Here is a 22,446-nt window from a genome sequence, read left to right as displayed (position 1 = left end):
TGGAGCCTGCCGGTAGAAAAGTCCCACATGCGGTGCAGGAAGCATATAATGTCTGTGCCTTGGCACCCTTGCGTTTTACGGACGACATGCTGCTGGCTCTCTGGAATGTGAGAGAGTCTATAGCCAAAGGGCGACCAGCGCTATGTAATACCAAGTATTTGTAGAAACAAAATACTAAGAATACTACTGTCACAAGAGGGGGTGAGCCCTGAGGGCTGCTTACCGCCCGCTGAATAGCGGGTAAGAAGGCGCAGAATTCCTTGTCTGGGTCTCCCCGGCTCCCCTCTGCAGCTCAGCGTGTCAGCAGGAATGGCTGCCGGCGTCTGTGGAGAGGGGCGGTCCGTGGGAGTTCCCAAACAAAAGTGCGGGAAACAGTGTCCCCTCTGTGCCGATTGTGAGGGCTGGAGTATGTAAAAACGACTCCAGCCCTCGGCGCTGATGCACTGGCCAGCGTCCCGCCCCTCTCCTGACTGGCAGGTCTGGGGGCGGGAACGAACGGAAGCAGGCCGCAAAAGCCGGGGACTCGAGTTATCAGCGTGGCCGCCGTAAAAGCGCGGGCCGCGCTGAAGTCCCAGGCGCACCACAAGTGCCAGCCGCGCCGCAGTCCCAGCGGCCGGCGCGACCGATTCCCAGAAGTGTGCCTGCTTCAGCGAAGCTGAATGAGGCCATGGCACAAGCGCCGTAGCGCTGATGTCCCCCGGCGCACTACAACACCCAGCATGCTGCGGTGTGAGCGCCAAATGCACGGGGACACAGAGTACCTTGAGGAAGCAGGGCCATGTCCCTGATGTACTCCGCTCCATCCAGCATCTTCTCCAGGGGCTGTAGATGGAGCACGGTCTCAGTGCCTGGAGACCAGTAAATCCCACTTCACCCAGAGCCCTGTAAAAAGGGATGGGGAAGGAATCAGCATGTGGGCTCCTGCCGCCGTACCCACAATGGGTACCTCAACCTTACAAACACCTCCGACATACAGTGGGGTGAGAAGGGAGCATGCTGGGAGCCCTGTATGGGCCCTCTTTTCTTCCATCCGACATAGTCAGCAGCTGCTGCTGACTAAAAACAATGGAGCTATGCGTGCGTGTCTGACCTCCTGCGCACAAAGCTAAAACTGAGGAATCCGTACTCCTACGGGAGGGTGTATAGCCAGAAGGGGAGGGGCCTTACACTTTTAAGTGTAGTTCTTTGTGCGGCCTCCAGAGGCAGTAGCTATACACCCACTGTCTGGGTCTCCCAATTAGGAGCGAAAAAGAAAGTGTTTTTTTTTCATCCCCAAAAAAAATCACACTATTTTGACAGATTTTAGCCTTGTATATTATATAAAAAGTTAGATTTTAGCTAAAGCAATAACCTCTTACAGAATGTAATCGCTTACCTTTGACAAAGGAATCAGAAAGTCCAGCTTGTATGAAAGAATTACTCTAGTCAGTAAAACAACAAACACGACATATGCAGAGTTCTCAAAATCTGTTAATTGGACCTAAGAAAAGAAACAAAAAAACAGGAATCTATAGAAGTGGCTGCTCACGTTAGCCTACAACAAAATCTCACTGTGGGAAAGATAGACATGGTGATTTACATCACATAAAAGTTTGAGGGAAGTTTATATGGACAGTGTATAGTAGGACACGTATTCTTGAGCAACAGTAGGTATACATAAGTTGAAGGTAATGAGAAGTTTCTAACTCTGCCAGCAGTACATACAGCGGTGTCCTTCCTTTAAAAATAGAACTTGGCATGTAAAAATAAAAAAAAAAACTTAAAAAAAAAAAAAAAAAACACGATAGAAATGTACAGATATGGTATTAATAGCATTCTACAACTGGGCGGTCAACAGACTGAAAGCCCAACTACCAGGAAGAAATTAACTTTATTTCTCCCCGCTGCCTTGGTCTTTTAATCAGAAGTGTGGCAGGAGAAGCCTCAGTCACTGTCCAGTAGATTGTGAGCATTGGCTGTAATGACACCCCGGCACTGACTGACAACTGATTGTGCATTGCATCAGTGCACAATGAGCGGTCAGTCAGAGCCGGGGTGTAGTTACAGTCTCTACTCACTATGTGAACGTCTACACCTTTACAATTGAAAGCCTGAGGAATTAAGTTACTGTATTTTTCGCATTATAAGACGCACTTTTGTTCCCCCAAATTTTGGGGGAAAGTAGGGTGTGCGTCCTATAATCCGAATATACGGATTATATACTGCAGGGTCCAGGGGAGGTGGGGGCAATTCTGGAGCGGTGCTGGTAGAGGCAGCGGGAGATCTCCTGCTCCCGCTCATATAATATGCACTGCCGCTGTCCATCACAGTGGTGCTGAAACCGCACCGCGGCGATGGGCTGGGGGAGCGGCACATATATGTGCCTGCGCCCCCCTTTGATTGCACATGCCCCCCCGTGTTAGATATGGCCCCCATGCTGCTCCCCATCCTAAAATAAAAAAAAAAAGCTTTACTTACCTCCTCCAGCGTGTCTCCCCGATCTTACTGCTGCAGCTGTGATCAGGCATGCAGAGATTATGTCACTCTGCTGTGCCGATCACATGACCGGCACCGAGAACCAGAACGTGCAGGAGCTCCGCAGCACGGAAGGTAAAGTAAAGTGTTTATTTTACTATGGGCAGCAGCATGGGGGCCATATCAAACACAGGGGGATGTGTGCCAGCAATCGGAGACTTGTGCCATAAATAGGGGACATGTGGCATCACTGGGGGACGTGTGCCAGCACAAGGTGGCTATATTTAATATAAGGGGGCAATATCCAGATTAAGGGGGCTAATTTTAGGATGGGGCTATAAGGGACATATACCCTATAGGATTTATTAGACGGACACTGGCATAAGACGGACCCCATTTAAAATTAAAAAAAAAAAAAATAAAAAAAAAAATATATATAAAAAAAAAATTTTTTTCCTTCACCAAATTTGTGGGTGCGTCTTATAATCATGTGCGTCTTATAAAGCGAAAAATACGGTAATTTCCTCCCACTAGCTGGGTATTCAGTGCAGCGACTGGACAGCCTTAGAACCCTACTAACCTTCGGATACCCAGAATTTTTTTTAAATTTTACAATACAGGTAATCTTTAAATCTGACATATACAGAAGTAGCATTCGTCACCTTGAAAAGCCTCAGGCGGTTAACATCGTAGCACACTGTGCCATCTATCATCTATGTAACTTAAATAACCATTAACCATTCCCATTAAATTGGACTGCACACTATGCAGATAGTAGACATATCAAATTGCTGGTTGTAGAGGGAATATTAATTACATACATTACACACTACAGCTCCATTTATTTAAAGCTATAATTTGGGCAACATACCACCCATTGATGAATGCCATCCTTTAGCCAAAACACCCCCCCCAAAAAAAAACAAAAAAAAAAAAAAAACAACCCATAAACTAACCTCCATAGGACGAAACTCCACTCTCCAACCTATATCAGAGTTAGGTGGAGGGGGCTTAAACCTCATAGTCTGCCAATTTGTCGACTGAATATTCTGAGGGGCAAAGAAAAATACAATTAAAATTTAGATATTTTTCAGATTAGCAATCAACAGAAGTCCAAGATACATGAAGGGAAACGGTATAAAGTATAATCTTGTTTAAATGGTTTGCCTTCTGTGATTACAGGTAGATGTATGTGTAATTAGGTTGTAGACTTTTTGCCATTTTGTATCACGCTATATTACCTCAAAATGGTCAGATTCATTGGCGTCGTCGAGGTGTATTTTCTCTTCAAACAACGTCAAAGGATCTCGGATAAAGAGATGTGCGATGTGCTGAGCCAGGAGATGGTCAATTCCTGTTTTACAAAACAAATGAATATAGGCCTAAATTAGAAGGCCGTGACTTTAATAGTAATGCTGGTTTCGGTTTCTATGAGGAGACAATAAAAGTGGGTTATTCTTTAGTAAAGAAATTCACTATATAGATACTACCTTGTACGGCTTATGCAGTACACAGCATTATCAAGCCTCTGTCTTATACTTACATGCTACCTATTCAATCTTGCGTCTTTCACAATCTTTTAGGATTCTATGTTTGGCACAAAATGTTAAGCATGAACTTTCCTTTATTCCCTATAAAAAATGACTCATGTTATCTGCATCTTTTAAAAAAAAAAAAAAAAAAAAAAAAAGTCTCCAGAATCCAACCTTTTCTCATCTTTCAAAATGCCAAAGCACTTCTGCTACGTTCCCACAATGAGCTTTTGGTGCATCAAAAACACGGCATTGTTCAGTTTCAGCAAAGTTGATGGGATTTATAGAAGTCTCATGCCTCCTGTATCTTTCTTTTTACACGCTGGGTTAACGAACCTGCGGTGGAGTTTTTTCTTCAAATCTGCAGCATGTAAATTGCTCTTGTGGTTAAAGTGAAGCCATCAGGTGCAATATGCACCCAGAAGCACGAGCAGTTCTGGGTGCATATTGCTCATCCCTGCAACTAGTAGCATAAATAAAGGGATCTTTAGAAAAAGTATTTCTAAAATATTTTATCTTATGCTAATGAGCTCGGGGACTAGTCCCAAGGGCGTTATATTGTTGAGGATAAGAATTGAGTAACCAAAAATGCTTAATTCAGCCATTTCATAGACTCAGGTATATACCGTATTTTTCGGACTATAAGACGCACCCTGGTTTTAGAGGAGGAAAATAGGAAAATAAAAAACTTTAAGCAACAAAATGTGGTCATGACACACTGCTATGGGGCGAGGATCTGCTGCTGACACTGTTATGGGGGTAATGTCCCCAAATTCTCTACTAAAGGTACCACATCCTGGTAATTATCCTCCTGCCTTGTATATGATCCTGCTATAAACCCCCATCCTGTTCATATACCCCCATCCTATTGATATACCCCCCCCATCCAGCCTATTGATATTTCCCCCATCATCCTGCTCATATACTCCCATCCTGCTCATATACCCCCATCCTGCTCATATACCCCCATCCTGCTCATATACCCCCATCCTGCTCATATACCCCCATCCTGCTCATATACCCCCATCCTGCTCATATACCCCCATCCTGCTCATATACCCCCATCCTGCTCATATACCCCCATCCTGCTCATATACCCCCATCCTGCTCATATACCCCCATCCTGCTCATATACCCCCATCCTGCTCATATACCCCCATCCTGCTCATACACCCCCATCCTGCTCATACACCCCCATCCTGCTCATACACCCCCATCCTGCTCATACACCCCCATCCTGCTCATACACCCCCATCCTGCTCATACACCCCCCCATCCATCCTGATCATATACTCCCATCCTGCTATATGCCCCCATCATGCTCATATACCCCCATCCTGTTCATATACCCCCCATCCTGTTCATATACCCCCCCATCCATCCACCCCCCCATCCTGTTCATATACCCCCCATCCATCCTGCTCATATACCCCCATCCTGCTCATATACCCCCCATCCATCCTGTTCATATACTGCCATCCTGTTCATATACCCCCCCATCCATCCTGCTCATATACTCCCATCCTGCTATATGCCCCCATCGTGCTCATATACCATCCTGGTATATGGCCTGTATCCTATAGCACAGAGAAAAAAAAAAACGTTTATACTCACCTTTTCCTCACTCCCTCCAGCACCGATCATCTTCCTCTCAGCGGCAATGACCTGTGTGTGTGTGTGTGGAGCCGTTCCCCTGCAGCACGCGATGTCTTCCTGTCTGTGCCGATCAGCTGATCAGCACAGATCAGCTGACCGGCACAGACAGGAAGACATCACGTGCAGCAGGGGGGACGGCTCCACACAAGGGATGGGTGAGTGTACTGAGTCACTGCACCCCGCGCTGATGACGCGCGGGGGGGCAGTGAATACAGCTGCATATGATCACTCCAGGCTGTAATTGCCAGGGGTGATCATGCGGACCGCCTCTTTACTATGCGCGCGTCCCCGCTCATCCTCCCGCCCACCTGTCAGTGCCGGCTTCAGCGCTGAGAGATGGGCGGGAGGATGGGCATGCATATGTAATGAGCAGGCCCACGTGGTCACGGCAGGCGCTACTGCTGCCTGCTCGTGCCCCCGATGACCCGCTCCACCGCAGCACCCTCGTTCCCGGCCGCAGCCCTATAGTCAGACCATAAGACACACCCCCAACATTTGGGGGGGAAAAAAGTGCGTCTTACGGTCCGAAAAATACGGTAGTTTAGTAGATTTAAAACCAACACACATTTATGAATGCTTTTGTTTTTAACACGTATATATGTATATTGCATATTTAGTGACTTTCCTTAACACAGTATATGCCAGCACATGTAATTTGAATATGGCTGCCACATCCTGTCTACACCCAAGATGATGAACAAAGGAGAATTCCTAAAGCTTGGACTGACCAATCCAGAAGAGATTATGCCAATATCTATACGTCTTGAAGCCCCGACCTGCGATACTTGGACAATACTTTTGTATACACCCATACTATAAAAGCTTCGTCCGAGGAGAATAAAGACCAGTTGGTCAGCGTCCGTCATGGAGAAGGTTCATACCAAATATAGTGTCTGTTATCGGTCTCTCGCGTGCACTCATGACATAATTTGGAACAGCAGTCAGATCCCGAAAGACCGCTTAAGTCTCATCATCATCATTTCAACAATATCCCCTGACTGGTCTGCTTTTTCAGCATGTTAGTACGCCCACAAGGGCGTACTAACATGCTATGGAACTCAGCATCACAAGCGGTGATGCGCGTACCTATGTTCGCTGTGACTGCACTTCTGAATACTGGGCACTTCCGGTTATGTGCAGTATGAAGCCGGGTGTACATGTCCTAGCTTCAGAGGTCTACTGCGCATGACTGGAAGTGTCGGGCATTCAGAAGCGTGGTCACAGATACGCGCGGCGCCGCTGGTGATGATGCATGGTATAGCTCGTTAGCACGCCCCTGTGGGTGTGCCAACATGCTAAGAGGACAGACTAGTCTGGGGGATATAATGCCCTTGGGACTAGTCCCCACGCTCATTAGCATAAGATAAAAGTTCTTTAGAAATACTATTTCTAAAGATCTCCATCTATGCTAGTGTATACAGGGACGATTAGGCAGGGATTAGTAATATCCACCCAGAACTGCCCATGGTACTTGGTGCATATTGCACCTGACAGGCTCCGTTTAAGTTGAGTTTTCTGTGCAGATTTTCCACTTAGACTTATATTAGATGCTGAAAATCTGCAGGAAAAACAAAAAACCCCAAACCCACACAGGTGGAAACGCATGAATAAACACATATTAGTTTTAAGTTTTAAAAACAAAGCAGGTTATTGAAAGCATGACACAACAAAAATACAGTGTCAAAGAAGGGAATTTTGTTTACTTACCGTAAATTCCTTTTCTTCTAGCTCCAATTGGGAGACCCAGACAATTGGGTGTATAGCTACTGCCTCCGGAGGCCACACAAAGTACTACACTTAAAAGTGTAAGGCCCCTCCCCTTCTGGCTATACACCCCCCCGTGGGATCACGGGCTCCTCAGTTTTAGTGCAAAAGCAAGAAGGAGGAAAGCCAATAACTGTTTTAAATACAAATTCAACCCGAGAAACAACCTCGGAGAACTGAACTGTTCAACATGAACAACATGTGCACCCGAAAAAAACAAATTTCCTAAGAAAAACAGGGCGGGTGCTGGGTCTCCCAATTGGAGCTAGAAGAAAAGGAATTTACGGTAAGTAAACAAAATTCCCTTCTTCTTTGTCGCTCCTAATTGGGAGACCCAGACAATTGGGACGTCCAAAAGCAGTCCCTGGGTGGGTAAAAGAATACCTCGTGATAGGGCCGTCAAACAGCCCTTTCCTACAGGTGAGCCACCGCCGCCTGAAGGACTTGTCTACCTAGGCCGGCATCCGCCGAAGCGTAGGTATGCACCTGATAATGCTTGGTAAAAGTGTGCAGACTCGACCAGGTAGCCGCCTGGCACACCTGCTGAGCCGTAGCCTGGTGCCGTAATGCCCAGGACGCACCCACGGCTCTGGTAGAATGGGCTTTCAGTCCTGATGGAATCGGAAGCCCAGCAGAACGGTAGGTGTGAAGAATTGGTTCCTTGATCCAACGCGCAAGGGTGGATTTGGAAGCTTGCGACCCTTTACGCTGACCAGCGACAAGGACAAAGAGTGCATCCGAGCGGCGCAGAGGCGCCGTGCGGGAAATGTAGATCCTGAGTGCTCTCACCAGATCCAATTAATGCAAACCTTTTTCAAATTGGTGAACTGGATGCGGACACAAAGACGGTAAAGTGATATCTTGATTGAGATGAAAGGAAGATAGCACCTTGGGAAGAAATTCTGGAATTGGACGCAGAACTACCTTGTCCTGGTGAAACACCAGGAATGGAGATCTGTATGATAACGCCGCCAGCTCGGACACTCTCCGAAGAGACGTGACCGCCACTAGAAAGGCCACTTTCTGTGAAAGACGAGAAAGGGAAACCTCCTTCATAGGCTCGAAAGGCGGCTTTTGGAGAGCAATTAGAACCTTGTTCAGGTCCCAGGGCTCCAATGGCCGCTTGTAAGGGGGGACGATATGACAAACCCCTTGCAGGAACGTGCGTACCTGAGGAAGTCGCGCCAGGCGTTTCTGAAAAAATACGGATAGCGCGGAGACTTGACCCTTAAGGGAGCCAAGCGACAAACCTTTTTCCAACCCAGACTGCAGGAAGGAAAGAAAAGTAGGCAATGCAAAAGGCCAGGGAGAAACTCCCTGAGCCGAGCACCAAGATAGGAATATCCTCCACGTCCTGTGGTTCTTGGCGGAGGATGGTTTCCTAGCCTGTCTCATGGTGGCAACCACTTCATGAGATAAACCTGAGGCCGCTAGGATCCAGGATTCAATGGCCACACAGTCAGGTTCAGGGCCGCAGAATTCAGATGGAAAAACGGCCCTTGAGACAGCAAGTCTGGACGGTCTGGTAGTGCCCACGGATGGCCTACCGTGAGGTGCCACAGATCCGGGTACCACGACCTCCTTGGCCAGTCTGGAGCGACGAGAATGGCGCGGCGGCAGTCGGACCTGATTTTGCGGAGCACTCTGGGCAACAATGCCAGAGGTGGGAACACATACGGTAGCCGGAACTGCGACCAATCTTGAACTAAGGCGTCTGCCGCCAGAGCTCGGTGATCGTGAGACCGTGCCATGAAAACCGGGACCTTGTTGTTGTGCCGTGACGCCATCAGGTCGACGTCCGGCATCCCCCAGCGGCGACAGATCTCCTGAAACACGTCCGGGTGAAGGGACCATTCCCCTGCGTCCATGCCCTGGCGACTGAGAAAGTCTGCTTCCCAGTTTTCTACGCCTGGGATGTGAACGGCGGATATGGTGGATGCCGTGTCTTCCACCCACGTCAGAATCCGCCGGACTTCCTGGAAGGCTCGCCGACTGCGTGTTCCCCCTTGGTGGTTGATGTATGCCACCGCTGTGGAGTTGTCCGACTGAATTCGGATCTGCTTGCCTTCCAGCCACTGTTGGAAGGCTTGTAGGGCAAGATAGACTGCTCTGATCTCCAGAACATTGATCTGAAGGGTGGACTCTTTCCGAGTCCACGTACCCTGAGCCCTGTGGTGGAGAAACACTGCTCCCCACCCTGATAGACTCGCATCTGTCGTGACCACCGCCCAGGATGGGGGTAGGAACGACTTTCCTTTTGACAATGAGGTGGGAAGAAGCCACCACCGGAGAGATTCCTTGGCTGCCTGAGAGAGGGAGACCTCCCTGTCGAGGGACGTCGACTTCCCGTCCCATTGGCGGAGAATGTCCCATTGTAGTGGACGCAGATGAAACTGCGCAAAAGGCACTGCTTCCATTGCTGCTACCATCTTCCCTAGGAAGTGCATGAGGCGCCTCAAGGGGTGCGACTGGCCCTGAAGGAGAGATTGCACCCCTATCTGTAGCGAGCACCGTTTGTCCAGTGGAAGTTTCACTATCGCTGAGAGAGTATGAAACTCCATGCCAAGATATGTTAGTGATTGGGTCGGGGTTAGATTTGACTTTGAAAAGTTGATAATCCACCCGAAACTCTGGAGAGTCTTCAGTGCCACGTTCAGGCTGTGTTGGCATGCCTCTTGAGAGGGTGCCTTGATAAGTAGATCGTCCAAATACGGGATCACGGAGTGACCTTGCGAGTGCAGGACTGCTACTACTGCTGCCATGACCTTGGTGAAGACCCGAGGGGCTGTCGCCAGCCCGAAAGGTAGAGCTACGAACTGCAGGTGTTCGCTTCCTATAACGAAGCGTAGAAAACGCTGATGCTCTGGAGCAATTGGCACGTGGAGATAAGCATCCTTGATGTCTATTGATGCTAGGAAATCTCCTTGAGACATTGAGGCGATAACGGAGCGGAGAGATTCCATCCTGAACCTCCTGGTTTTTACGTGTTTGTTGAGCAGCTTTAGATCCAGGACGGGACGGAACGACCCGTCTTTCTTTGGCACCACAAACAAATTGGAGTAAAAACCGTGACCTTGTTCCTGAAGAGGAACAGAAGTCACCACTCCTTCCGCCTTTAGAGCGGACACCGCTTGCAGCAGAGCATCGGCTCGGTCGGGCGGTGGGGAAGTTCTGAAGAAGCGAGTTGGAGGACGAGAGCAGAACTCTATCCTGTACCCGTGAGACAGAATGTCTCTCACCCAACGGTCTTTGACCTGTGACAACCAAATGTCGCCAAAGCGGGAGAGCCTGCCACCGACCGAGGATGCGGAGAGAGGAGGCTGAGAGTCATGAGGAAGCCGTCTTGGTAACGGTTCTTCCGGCTGGCTTTTTTGGGCGTGATTGAGTCCGCCACGAATCTGAGCCCCTCTGATCCTTTTGAGTCCTTTTGGACGAGTAGAATTGGGACCTGCCTGAGCCTCGAAAGAACCGAAAACCAGACTGTCCCCTCCTCTGTTGCGGTTTGTTTTGTCTGGGCTGAGGTAAGGATGAATCCTTACCCTTGGAGTGTTTAATGATTTCATCCAAACGCTAACCAAACAATCGGTCACGAGAAAAAGGCAAACTGGTTAAGCACTTCTTGGAAGAAGAATCTGCCTTCCATTCTCTCAACCACAGGGCTCTGCGTAAAACCACAGAGTTGGCTGACGCCACCGCCGTACGGCTCGTAGAGTCTAGGACAGCATTAATCGCGTAAGACGCGAATGCAGACATTTGAGAGGTCAAGGGTGCCACCTGCGGAGCAGATGTACGTGTGACCGTGTCGACCTGTGTAAGCCCAGCTGAAATAGCTTGGAGTGCCCATACGGCTGCGAATGCTGGCGCCAACGACGCTCCAATAGCTTCATAGATGGATTTTAACCAGAGCTCCATCTGTCTGTCAGTGGCATCTTTAAGTGCCGCCCCATCTTCCACTGCAACTAGAGATCTGGCTGCAAGCCTGGAGATTGGAGGGTCCACCTTGGGACACTGTGTCCAGCCCTTGACCACGTCAGGGGGAAAAGGATAGCGTGTATCTTTAAGCCGTTTGGAAAAACGCTTATCTGGATAAGCGTGGTGTTTCTGGATTGCGTCTCTAAAGTCAGAGTGGTCCAGAAACGTGCTTAATTTACGCTTGGGATACCTGAAATGGAATTTCTCCTGCTGTGAAGCTGCCTCCTCCGCAAGAGGAGCTGGTGGAGAAATGTCTAACATCCTATTGATGGACGCTATAAGATCATTCACTATGGCGTCACCATCCGGGGTATCTAGATTGAGAGCGGCCCCAGCCTCAGACTCCTGATCAGTTACATCCGCCTCATCACACAGTCGTCCCGCTGGAACCCTGACCAGTGTGATGAAGTTGAGGGTCGCTCATAGCGAGCCCGCTTAGGTTGTCTGGGACTGTCGTCCGAGTCAGAGCAGTCACCCTGGGGTGCATATGACACCCCCGGAGCTAGGAAGTGGTCCAGCTGAGGGGGACCAGGGGGCAATGGATCAACAGTGTCCATGGTCTGAGTTACTGGTCTAGACTGCAATGTTTCAAGAATTTTAGACATAGTCATAGACAATCTGTCAGCAAAAGCTGCAAACTCCGTCCCTGTCACCTGGACAGCATTTACAGGTGGTTCTCCCTGGGTCACTTCTAGCAGCGGCCCCGGCTGAGCAATTGCCACAGGGGCCGAGCACTGCACACAATGGGGGTCAGTGGAACCTGCCGGTAGAGTAGCCCCACATGCGGTACAAGCAGCATATAAAGTCCGTGCCTTGGCACTTTTGCTTTTTGCGGACGACATGCTGTTATCTCCTTGAGAAATCTAAGGAGGGTATATAGCAGAAAACCACCAGCGACTGTACAGTGCAAAGTATTGCCAGCACAAAATACAAAGTACACTATGGCACAAGTGGGGGAGAGCCCTTGAGGGCTGCTTACCGCCCGCTGAAAAGCGGGTGTGAGATCGTAGAATCCCTTGTCTGGGTCTCCCAGCCTCCCCTCCGCAGTTCAGCGTGCAGGCAGGAATGGCTGCCGGCGTCCTGTGAAGAGGGGCGGACCGTGGGCGTCCCAAACAAAAGAGCGGGAAACTGCGTCCCCCTGTGCCTAGTGTGAGGGCTGGAGTATGTAAAACAGACTCCAGCTCTTAACGCTGCTGGACTGTACAGCGTCCCGCCCTCCTCCTGACTGGCAGGTCCGGGGGCGGGAACGATACGAACTAGGCCGCAAAAGCCGGGGACTGTAGTAATCTAGCGCGGCCGTCACATATGCACGGCCAGCGCGGAAGTCCCCGGCGCACCACAAATCCCAGCCGCGACCAGTAAAAACTGACCCCAGCGGCCGGATCGGCCGATCGTACAAAGTCACCTCACTCAGCAGAGCTGTAGTGAGTAACGGCACCAGCGCAGCAGCGCTGTTTACCCCGGCGCACTAACACACCCAGCAATGCTGCAGTGTGCGTGCGATAAGCACGGGGACACGGAGTACCTTGATGGAGCAGGGTCCTGTCCCTGAGAAAACTCCGCTCCGTATCCAGCAGATCCTCCAGGGGCTGTGGATGGAGCACGGCCTCAGTGCCCGGAGACCGGTAAAGTCCCACTTCACCCAGAGCCCTAATGGGGATGGGGAAGGAATCAGCATGTGGGCTCCAGCCTCCGTACCAGCAATGGGTACCTCAACCTTAACAAACACCGCCGACAGAAAGTGGGGTGAGAAGGGAGCATGCTGGGGGCCCTAGTATGGGCCCTCTTTTCTTCCATCCGACATAGTCAGCAGCTGCTGCTGACTAAACAGTGGAGCTATGCGTGGATGTCTGGCCTCCTTCGCACAAAGCATAAAACTGAGGAGCCCGTGATCCCACGGGGGGGTGTATAGCCAGAAGGGGAGGGGCCTTACACTTTTAAGTGTAGTACTTTGTGTGGCCTCCGGAGGCAGTAGCTATACACCCAATTGTCTGGGTCTCCCAATTAGGAGCGACAAAGAAAACTAGATAAAAACAAGACTCACACAAACAACGAAAGTAAAAAGTAACAATTAACATAATAGGTGCAGAAATTCTGCAACATCAAAAACGCACCAAGAGGCCAAAACCCATTGTGGAAACGTAGTCTGTCGCTCTCGTCTTGACTACTGCAACGCAACTGATCTTTCCCCCTCCCTCTAATCAAACTTTCTCCTCTGCAATCTGTCCTGAATACAGTAGCCATGGCCGTATTTCTGTCCAGCTGCTACACTGATACTTTCACCATGTGCCAGTCATTGCACTGGTTACTTATTCACTACAGACTACAATACAAACTTCTCTCTCATCGACAAATGGCTCCAAAGTTCTGCACTATCCTATACCTCCTCTCTCATCTTTCCATCAACCTACCTGTAAACTCAATTTTGCAACTGATCTAAGACCAATATCCTTCATAATCTGAATCTTGCACCTTCATCTCCAAAGACTTCTTTTGGTGTACCAGTTTTCTTGAATGCACTACCCCAAATGATCAAATTACCTAGTCCTCACTTTTTTTTTCCCAGCGGGCTCGAAGGGAGCAAAAATAAAAAAAAAAAAAAAAAAATTATTATATCGTTAGACCAGCCTTTCACCTCAATAAACTAACCTCTCTCCTGTTCCCCCTGTCCCAATTTTACTCAGAATCAGGTTCTTCCTATTCATCCGTGTTCACATGCTCCATGCATCCAATAAATAGCACTTGGTAACTGTACTTAGATACTGGCTGATAAGCAAATCATGCAGCTTCTTTGAAACTAGCTGTAGTGCCCGGGCGTTGCCCGGGATAGTAACGGTCTCTCTCCCAGTGGCTGTCTGTGGGGCCCCGGCTGTCTCTTTCTCTATACGTCTCACCACTGACATTACCTCACACATAAGCTTCGTATACTAGAAGTTTATTTTGTTCCTATAGCAACCACTGACAGTTGCTATTTATAGCCTGGAGCTACCAGCTTCATTCAGATTAATGGAGGCAGGATTTTTGTAGAGTAACTGGAAAGGACGGGGTTAAATATTCCCGCCCAAACAGTATGACGTTCCCTGAGTCAGATGGAGTGTCTGTGCAAAATGTCGTGATTGTACATGCGACGGTGTGGATTCCTTTAGCAGACACACACACACACACACACACACACACACTTTTAAATATTAGATGCCCTATTATAATGGCTGTCCCGTACATACTGTAAGTACATTCTATATGTTGTGTCTCCCCTATCTCCTTATAGATTGTAATCCTGCGAGCTGGACCCTTACTCTTCCTTTAAAGGGAACCTGTCATCAGAAATTTGGCTTTCAACCTAAATTTTTCCCCCTCTGCAGCTCGTGGGCTGCATTCTAGTAAGGATTCTATACTTTTTGTGCCCCCTTTTAAACCAAAATAAATACTTTATAAAACTGTACCTTTCGGTTTGAAAATCTTGTAAATTATCCATGGGGGCGGGCCGTGTGGAGTCCGTTGCTGTATCTTACGCCGTCCCCCATGCTCCAAATCATCCCTCAGGACGCCGCCCACTGCGCCCGAGGTCCCGTGCACGCCGGGACACCTAGTGACATGGTCGCAGGCACGAGCGTATGGGCGGCGCTATGATTGCATCGCAAGTGCCCGCCCATACTCTCGTGGCCGCGCTCTCCCCTCTGTACGTCGCTCAGATCCTCCGCTCCTCCCATCTATTTCCTGCTGCAGGGTACGATGGGAAGGAGGTGACGTTGGGCCGGCACAGAATGCTGGAGGCAGTGGGGAACGGGCGGCACGACAGGCACGAGAGTATGGGCGGGCACTTGCGATGCAATCACAGCGCCGCCCATACGCTCGTGCCTGCGACCACGTCACTAGGTGTCCTGGCGTGCACGGGACCTCGGGCGCAGTGGGCGGCGTCCTGAGGGATGATTTGGAGCATGGGGGACGGCGTAAGATACAGCAACGGACGCCACACGGCCCACCCCCATGGATAATTTACAAGATTTTGAAACCGAAAGGTACAGTTTTATAAAGTATTTATTTTGGTTTAAAAGGGGGCACAAAAAGTATAGAATCCTTACTAGAATGCAGCCCAGGAGCTGCAGGCAGAGGGGGAAACATTTAGGTTGAAAGCCAAATTTCTGATGACAGGTTCCCTTTAAGTGTTACATTGTAATAATGTCTTTGCCTGTATATGTTTCAGCTTAATTGTAATGTGCTGCACAATAGCTTGGTGCTGTAGAAATACATTTTTAAGCTTCTGGGTGCCATGGCAACCATCTTCCCCCCCCCTCCCCCCATTGAGCGGCAAAAAGCCAATAAAGTGAAAGTGATCTCCTTCTGTCATACTTGAAATCCAGTGTTTGCCAGTGACTGAGGCATGTAAGATTTTAGTTAAGTGCTGCAAACAATGAGAGCTCAGTTCTCTTACACATTTTTAATTGCAGGGGACTTTCCACCGGTAGCCCTGGAATCACGATTATGGGAGAAAACTATCACTGCCTTTAAACTTTCTAATAAAAAGGCATGACCAATTAGGACGCAAGAATGCAAAGAGTTGATGGGGGATGCGGTTAAAGTACAACATTATAAAAATTATTGGTATGGTTTTAAAACGAAGATCTTACCCTCTCTTGTTAGCTGGCCATAGATTTCTTTATCAATAGTTAAATCAATATCATTGTACTTTTCACCACATGTAGACAGGTAACTGTCTATAGAATCATATCGAGATTTACTGATTCGATATTTGTCATTCTTCAGAGGCTATGGAGAAGAGAAGATATATAAATTCTACATCTGCCATAATAAAAACAAAAGCTGAAATAGGAGAAATTACAAAATAGTAACTGTACCTCCAGGCCTCTCTCTTCTTTGGTGCGATCATCTACTGAGGCAGATATAACACCCCACCGGCAGTCTATATCAGAAACGTAGCCTCTGTAAAATGGTGCAGCCGCACTTAAAGCCATCTACGAAGAAATGTTACAAACTCATGATTTGAAGGGAAGCAGTCAGTCATGCGAAAAACATTTTTGTTATCTCATCTGCAGGCAGGACATCCTAAAGCAAGAGTAGTTAAAGTGCAGCCCGCAGGCCATATACCTCTTGCTGTTCTCGTCCGGTCCTCGGACTGAGGCAGGCAAAGGGCTGAAAACAGTAGCCCACAGGCTGCACCATGCCCCCAACTGGTAGTTTCCAGATGTTACCACTATTTGCATCCACAGGATCCAGACAGAGTGAACACACTAGTGAAGGAGGGAGCCGCTGGCTCAGTTTTCCACCAATCAACGTGAGGCATAGCAGACGCAATTGACGTCACATCATTGAGTTTTTTAGATCTTACAAGATCTCAGGAAGAGAATTGTAGACTTGCACAAGTCTGTTACATCCTTGGGCGCAATTTTCCAGATACCTTAAGATACCTCACTGATCTGTACAAAATTATACGCAAGTACAAACATGGGAAAGTCCAACCATCATATCGCTCAGGATGGAGACTGGTACTGTGTACCAGGGATGAATGTGCTTTGGTCAGACATGTGCATATTAACCCAACAACAAGAGCAAAAGACCTTGTGAAGATGCTGGCGGAAGCTGGTAAGATTGTGTCATTATCCACAGTGAGTAAGGAGTACTTTATTAACATGGGCTGAAAGGCCACTCTGCCAGAAAGAAGCAATTACTCCAAAAGAAAAATAAAAAAAAAGTCAGATTAATGTTTGAAAATGCATACAGAAACAAAGACCTTAATTTTTAGAGACATGTTTTGTTTGTGGTCTGCCAAAACTAAAATTCAACTGTTTGGCCATAATGACCATCTTTACGTTTGGAGGGAAAAAAGAAGAAGCTTTGAAGCTTATGAACACCATGCCAACTGTGAAACACGGGGTTGGCAACATCATGCTGTGGGGTTGTTTTTCTGTAGGAGGGACTGGTGCACTTCACAAAATAGATGGCATCATGAGGAAAGAAGATAATGTAGCAATACTGAAGCAACGTCTGAAGACACCAGTCAGGAACTTAAAAAGCTTGTGCAGACAAGGGTGTTCCGATTGGACAAGGACCTGAAGCATACTGCCAAACTGGTTACAAAGTGGCTAAAGGTCAAAAGTCAATGTTTTGGAGTGGCCATCACAAAACACTGATCTCAATCCCATTGAAAATTTAGGCGAAAAAGCAGGTGAGAGCAAGGCAACCTACAAACATGGCTCCGTTACAGCAGTTCTGTCAGGAGGAATGGGCCCAAATGAGAAGCTTGTGGAAGGATAAACCAAAATGTTTGACCCAAGTCATACAGTTTAAGGGCAATGCTACCAAATACTAATGAAATATGTAAACTTTTGACTTTGCAGAAAGTAATAAAAATGCCTTAAACATTCTCTCATTATTCTGGCATTTGGTAAATATAAATAATTTTGGTTTCTAGTTGACCTAAAATGGGAAAGGTTTATTCTGATTTCATGTCAGAGAGTGAGAAAAACATGCAGATGTGTCTTTACAGATAATGTATGTAAACTTCTGGTTTCAACTGTCTGGGTAATATGAAGCAGGAGCAGAGGTAAAATTTACAGTGATCATTAAGTTTGGTGGTTGCTGCAAGATCTGTAAAACATGTAGTAAGACAAAATTAAAGGGGTGACCTGAAGGATAAACAAATGTTCAACATTATCCCTATTTAATGGGGTAAACTAATTTCTAATATGGTTGCTTTAAAAATTTCCTATCTTTCCCCAACTACACCATCTGATATCGATTTTGTTTTTCCTACTTTCCATCTGATATTTTGTTTGAGAATCCCAGTGCATGCTTGGATTCTCAAACGCAACATTAGGTGGTAGAGGCTGTGATCCCTGCCCCCTCCGTGAAATGAAGTGTCAGTGATGCTCGTTTCAGGGGCTGGTCTGGCTGGTCATGCTGTGTTAACGGCTCAGATCAGCTATAATGAGCCAGCAACAGAGCATCCTTCAGAGCTCAGCCCCGCTCCTGCATGGGATGTCACTTACTTGCAGGGGGTGACGCTGATCTCTGAATACTGCCTGGAACTTCGATAATTCGCTCCTGACTGTCTAATCTCCTCTATTGCCAGCTCATTACAGCTGATGTAAACCAGCAACACAGTGCATGCTGTCATTGTACACGTCACACAATGACAACATGCAGGGACAGAGCAGAGATCAGACCTGGAACTAGTGTCACCGACGACGCTTTGTTCCAGGGAGGGGCATGGGCTGTGTCAGTGACCGCAGCCTTTGCCCGAAAGATGATGCTTTGTTTGAGAAGCAGGGCAGAGGGAAGTGTGCAGGAGCACAATGGAAGACTGTGTGGATGATGTAGGACACGTCATCCACACGGAGCAAGTAAGGACAGCAATCGCAAAAAGATGGGCTGTGCCGGACCAAGATTAGCGACACCCATCAGACCGGATTGCCCTGCGAGTATAAAAGCTGTTTTTGTTAGACTGGTTGGGGCACGTATATACATCACTCTAGAGTACAGTATATAAGGGCTTACTAATGGTGGCTGCAGCTTACAGGGGACAAATCTGGTGACCGGTTCTCTTTAAAAACACATTGAGGGAGGTTTGATATCACAAAACGACATGACAGGTTCCCTTTAACTTATTAGTAACTATCCTCATTTTAGCAGTGTAACTCTTGCAACATTTGGTGTTTTAACACCATTTTTAAGCAGCTCTGCACCTGACCATTTCATGGAAATTGGCAGCGTTTTACACAGGTTACTCCAGTTCCCCTTTTGACTCATTACAACTGGTGTACAAAATGTCTGTTAATGAATCAGGGTCAATATACAGTATCTACAAGGGGATACATTTTGTAAGAAGTATCAAACTAAAAAAACAGGACTACGGGCTTACCACAATTGGGCATATTGTTGCTAGCTGGTCATAAAGATACCTTGCTTCTGAAATGCTACAAGCCTGGAAAGTTACCTACCGCAAGAAAAAGAGAAGAGGGTCTACAAAAACGTCAACTAGACAAAACATTAAACAATGGATAAGACATGAACAATAGAAAACCTAGAATTTATTGAGCAAGAAAATTTAAAAAAAAAGTTGAGATAAAAAAAAAACAAAACAAAACCAACCACAAACACGCACATGCTGGTTCCATGTCTGTGCCAAGTGTGACATACCTGAAGACAACAGTTGCCCATCCCAAAGCCCATGGCGTCCATGTACACATGATCAGGCAACGCTGCTTTAGCTCCATCACCAGGATCATTGACAAATCTTTCAATAAATGGTGACGGTGTATGTCGGTCTTTAAAAACTACATAAGCAAAACAAAAGAGGCACTGTAACAAGTTTATGATAACTAGAATGGCAAAATTGCCAAAAAGCATACTCACTTGGAACATTAATGACGACTTTTTCACCACGCCTATGTCGAATATTTCTGGTTAAAGTACTGTGTAAAACAAAAAGACAAGACCTATATAAATGCCAATGACAATGGGTATTAAACTTCAGTAACCAGAGCTAAACATCCAATTTGCATATTTAACGATACTTTTATCTAAACAAATCCATTGTTTCCTCGCTAGAGCATTAACCCATGTTAACCCAAGTTTCAGATTTTGCAATTATTGAACTTAAAAAGTGTACCTAAACCGAGGATGTTTGTTGATCGCTTCATCTGGAAAGAAGAGAGACTTGGAGGCTCCTTGTTCCACTGGAGTTGGTTGAAACTCAGGCATCGTGAATCCTGGACATCCCAGTCTAAACACACAGTGCTAGGATTAGTTGGATGTCAGCTATACGTCTCTATATCTCATGGATGGCTACAGTATGTGTTTTTATTACATGTCACTATTGTGAAGGGAAAAATAAAAAAAATACAAAAATATTAAACATTACATTTTACCTCGGAAAGGAAGTTATAGTGCAAATTGAAACATTGTCTGAGAGCAGAGAAGAAGCTTCCTGGCGCCGTTTCCTCATATTATCTTCCACTGTATTAAACTCTGCCATTATGCCTCCATAGGGCTGTCCAGGAGTTCCCTCAATCATATAGCTGCCATACTCCGGTCTCCAAAGTGTAGGATGGCTAAATATGGGATACAGAAAAAACATTGTCAACATCTCTATTACAAGTCACACAAATAAGCAATGAATATGCGTGTAATTACCGATCTCTGCAATTCTGTTCGGAGTTGCATCATGACGTCTAATTCAACCACCTAGTAGTCTGCTGTGTACTGATGTGGGGTGACAAGAACCCTGAAAACAGCTATCTGCACACGGGTGCTTGGTTTCATGGATGCAAAAGTTTTTGGACAAGAGCAGTTTACTTAATTAGCATGTATGGTCAACTGGGGATACTGAAGCTAAAATGGGAGTTTTTGAAAGTCTATAACCTCTGGTAACCAAGGTCTAAGGGGTACTTTGCACACTACGACATCGCAAGCCGATGCTAGCGATGCCGAGCGTGATAGTACCCGCCCCCGTCGCAGCTGCGATATCTTGTGATAGCTGCCGTAGCGAACATTATCGCTACAGCACCTTCACACGCACTTATCTGCCCTGCGACGTCGCTCTGGCCGGTGACCCACCTCCTTCCTAAGGGGGCAAGTCGTGCGGCATCACACGGCAGGCGGCCAATAGAAGCAGGAAGGGGGGGGTGGGGGATGAGCGGGACGTAAACATCCCACCAACCTCCTTCCTTCCTCATTGCAGCCGGGACGCAGGTAAGGCGATGTTCCTCGCTCCTGCGGCTTCACACACAGCGATGTGTGCTGCCGCAGGAACGAGGAGCTAGGAAAGGGAGACCTAAAATATAAAACTTTTATTTCACATGCTTGATAAAAAGTGAACCTAGGCTCACTAAGGGGTGAGTAAAAACAAACCACAGACGTAATATCCTGTTGACATACAGGGACAGAAGAAACAGACCAAATAAATCTTGGCCCTTGGTGATAGGGTACGGCAAAAGCTGGCCTCAAAACTAGGTTGAGGATGCTACCAAAAAAAACCACCCACCACGGTATATGTTAACAATTGTACTGATGCACAGCCCTACTAATTTATAAAGCTGAATTTGATAACAGCATAAGGGCATGTGTCTCAAGTATCAAAAGAGTGGACCACAGGGAGTCATATTAAATTGTCCCATAAGGGAACGATCTTACCCGGTCCAGCTGATATATAGGAAGGGCGACATATGGGAGGACCACCAAAAACGGCTTTTCAGGGAGGCTGTCCACCAGCTCATCAAATCCCACAGTAATAATGCCAGAGGGTCACTTCCATACTAGGGCAGGTACTCACTCCCAACGCGTTTCATGGAGAACAATCAGGGGAGTCTGGTGAGTTAAATCATGTATGGCCCATACCATCCTATGTGGCCATTTTATTATGCCCAAAGAATTTCGCACTCTTGAGTGCGTCAGTCATAAGCCTCTTCAACAGTGCCGCGCTTTTGAAGAGGCTTATGACTGACGCACTCAAGAGTGCGAAATTCTTTGGGCATAATAAAATGGCCACACAGGATGGTATGGGCCATACATGATTTAACTCACCAGACTCCCCTGATGATTGTTCTCCATGAAACGCGTTGGGAGTGAGTACCTGCCCTAGTATGGAAGTGACCCTCTGGCATTATTACTGTGGGATTTGATGAGCTGGTGGACAGCCTCCCTGAAAAGCCGTTTTTGGTGGTCCTCCCATATGTCGCCCTTCCTATATATCAGCTGGACCGGGTAAGATCGTTCCCTTATGGGACAATTTAATATGACTCCCTGTGGTCCACTCTTGATACTTGAGACACATGCCCTTATGCTGTTATCAAATTCAGCTTTATAAATTAGTAGGGCTGTGCATCAGTACAATTGTTAACATATACCGTGGTGGGTAGTTTTTTTTGGTAGCATCCTCAACCTAGTTTTGAGGCCAGCTTTTGCCGTACCCTATCACCAAGGGCCAAGATTTATTTGGTCTGTTTCTTCTGTCCCTGTATGTCAACAGGATATTACGTCTGTGGTTTGTTTTTACTCACCCCTTAGTGAGCCTAGGTTAACTTTTTATCAAGCACGTGAAATAAAAGTT

The 22,446-nt window shown here is 47.2% G+C and overlaps 1 protein-coding gene across 2 annotated transcripts in view; it reads right to left on the bottom strand.

The window, feature by feature from the left end:
* The window catches only part of GCLC (glutamate-cysteine ligase catalytic subunit), a 70,390-nt gene that overhangs the window by 17,930 nt on the left and 30,014 nt on the right, over positions 1-22,446 (bottom strand). For both annotated transcript variants that reach the window (XM_075340303.1, XM_075340304.1), the window contains 10 exons: positions 20,267-20,449; positions 20,008-20,121; positions 19,752-19,810; positions 19,536-19,672; positions 19,258-19,332; positions 16,235-16,351; positions 16,007-16,145; positions 3,696-3,808; positions 3,411-3,503; positions 1,376-1,480 (listed from right to left, as the gene is read on the bottom strand). In XM_075340303.1, the coding sequence (XP_075196418.1) occupies positions 1,376-1,480; positions 3,411-3,503; positions 3,696-3,808; positions 16,007-16,145; positions 16,235-16,351; positions 19,258-19,332; positions 19,536-19,672; positions 19,752-19,810; positions 20,008-20,121; positions 20,267-20,449 (1,135 nt within the window). The remainder of the gene's footprint in view (positions 1-1,375; positions 1,481-3,410; positions 3,504-3,695; positions 3,809-16,006; positions 16,146-16,234; positions 16,352-19,257; positions 19,333-19,535; positions 19,673-19,751; positions 19,811-20,007; positions 20,122-20,266; positions 20,450-22,446) is intronic.

This window comes from Anomaloglossus baeobatrachus, chromosome 3 (genome assembly GCF_048569485.1).
Source record: "Anomaloglossus baeobatrachus isolate aAnoBae1 chromosome 3, aAnoBae1.hap1, whole genome shotgun sequence".
Lineage (NCBI taxonomy): Eukaryota > Metazoa > Chordata > Amphibia > Anura > Aromobatidae > Anomaloglossus > Anomaloglossus baeobatrachus.
This window is presented reverse-complemented; position numbering and strand designations above follow the sequence as displayed.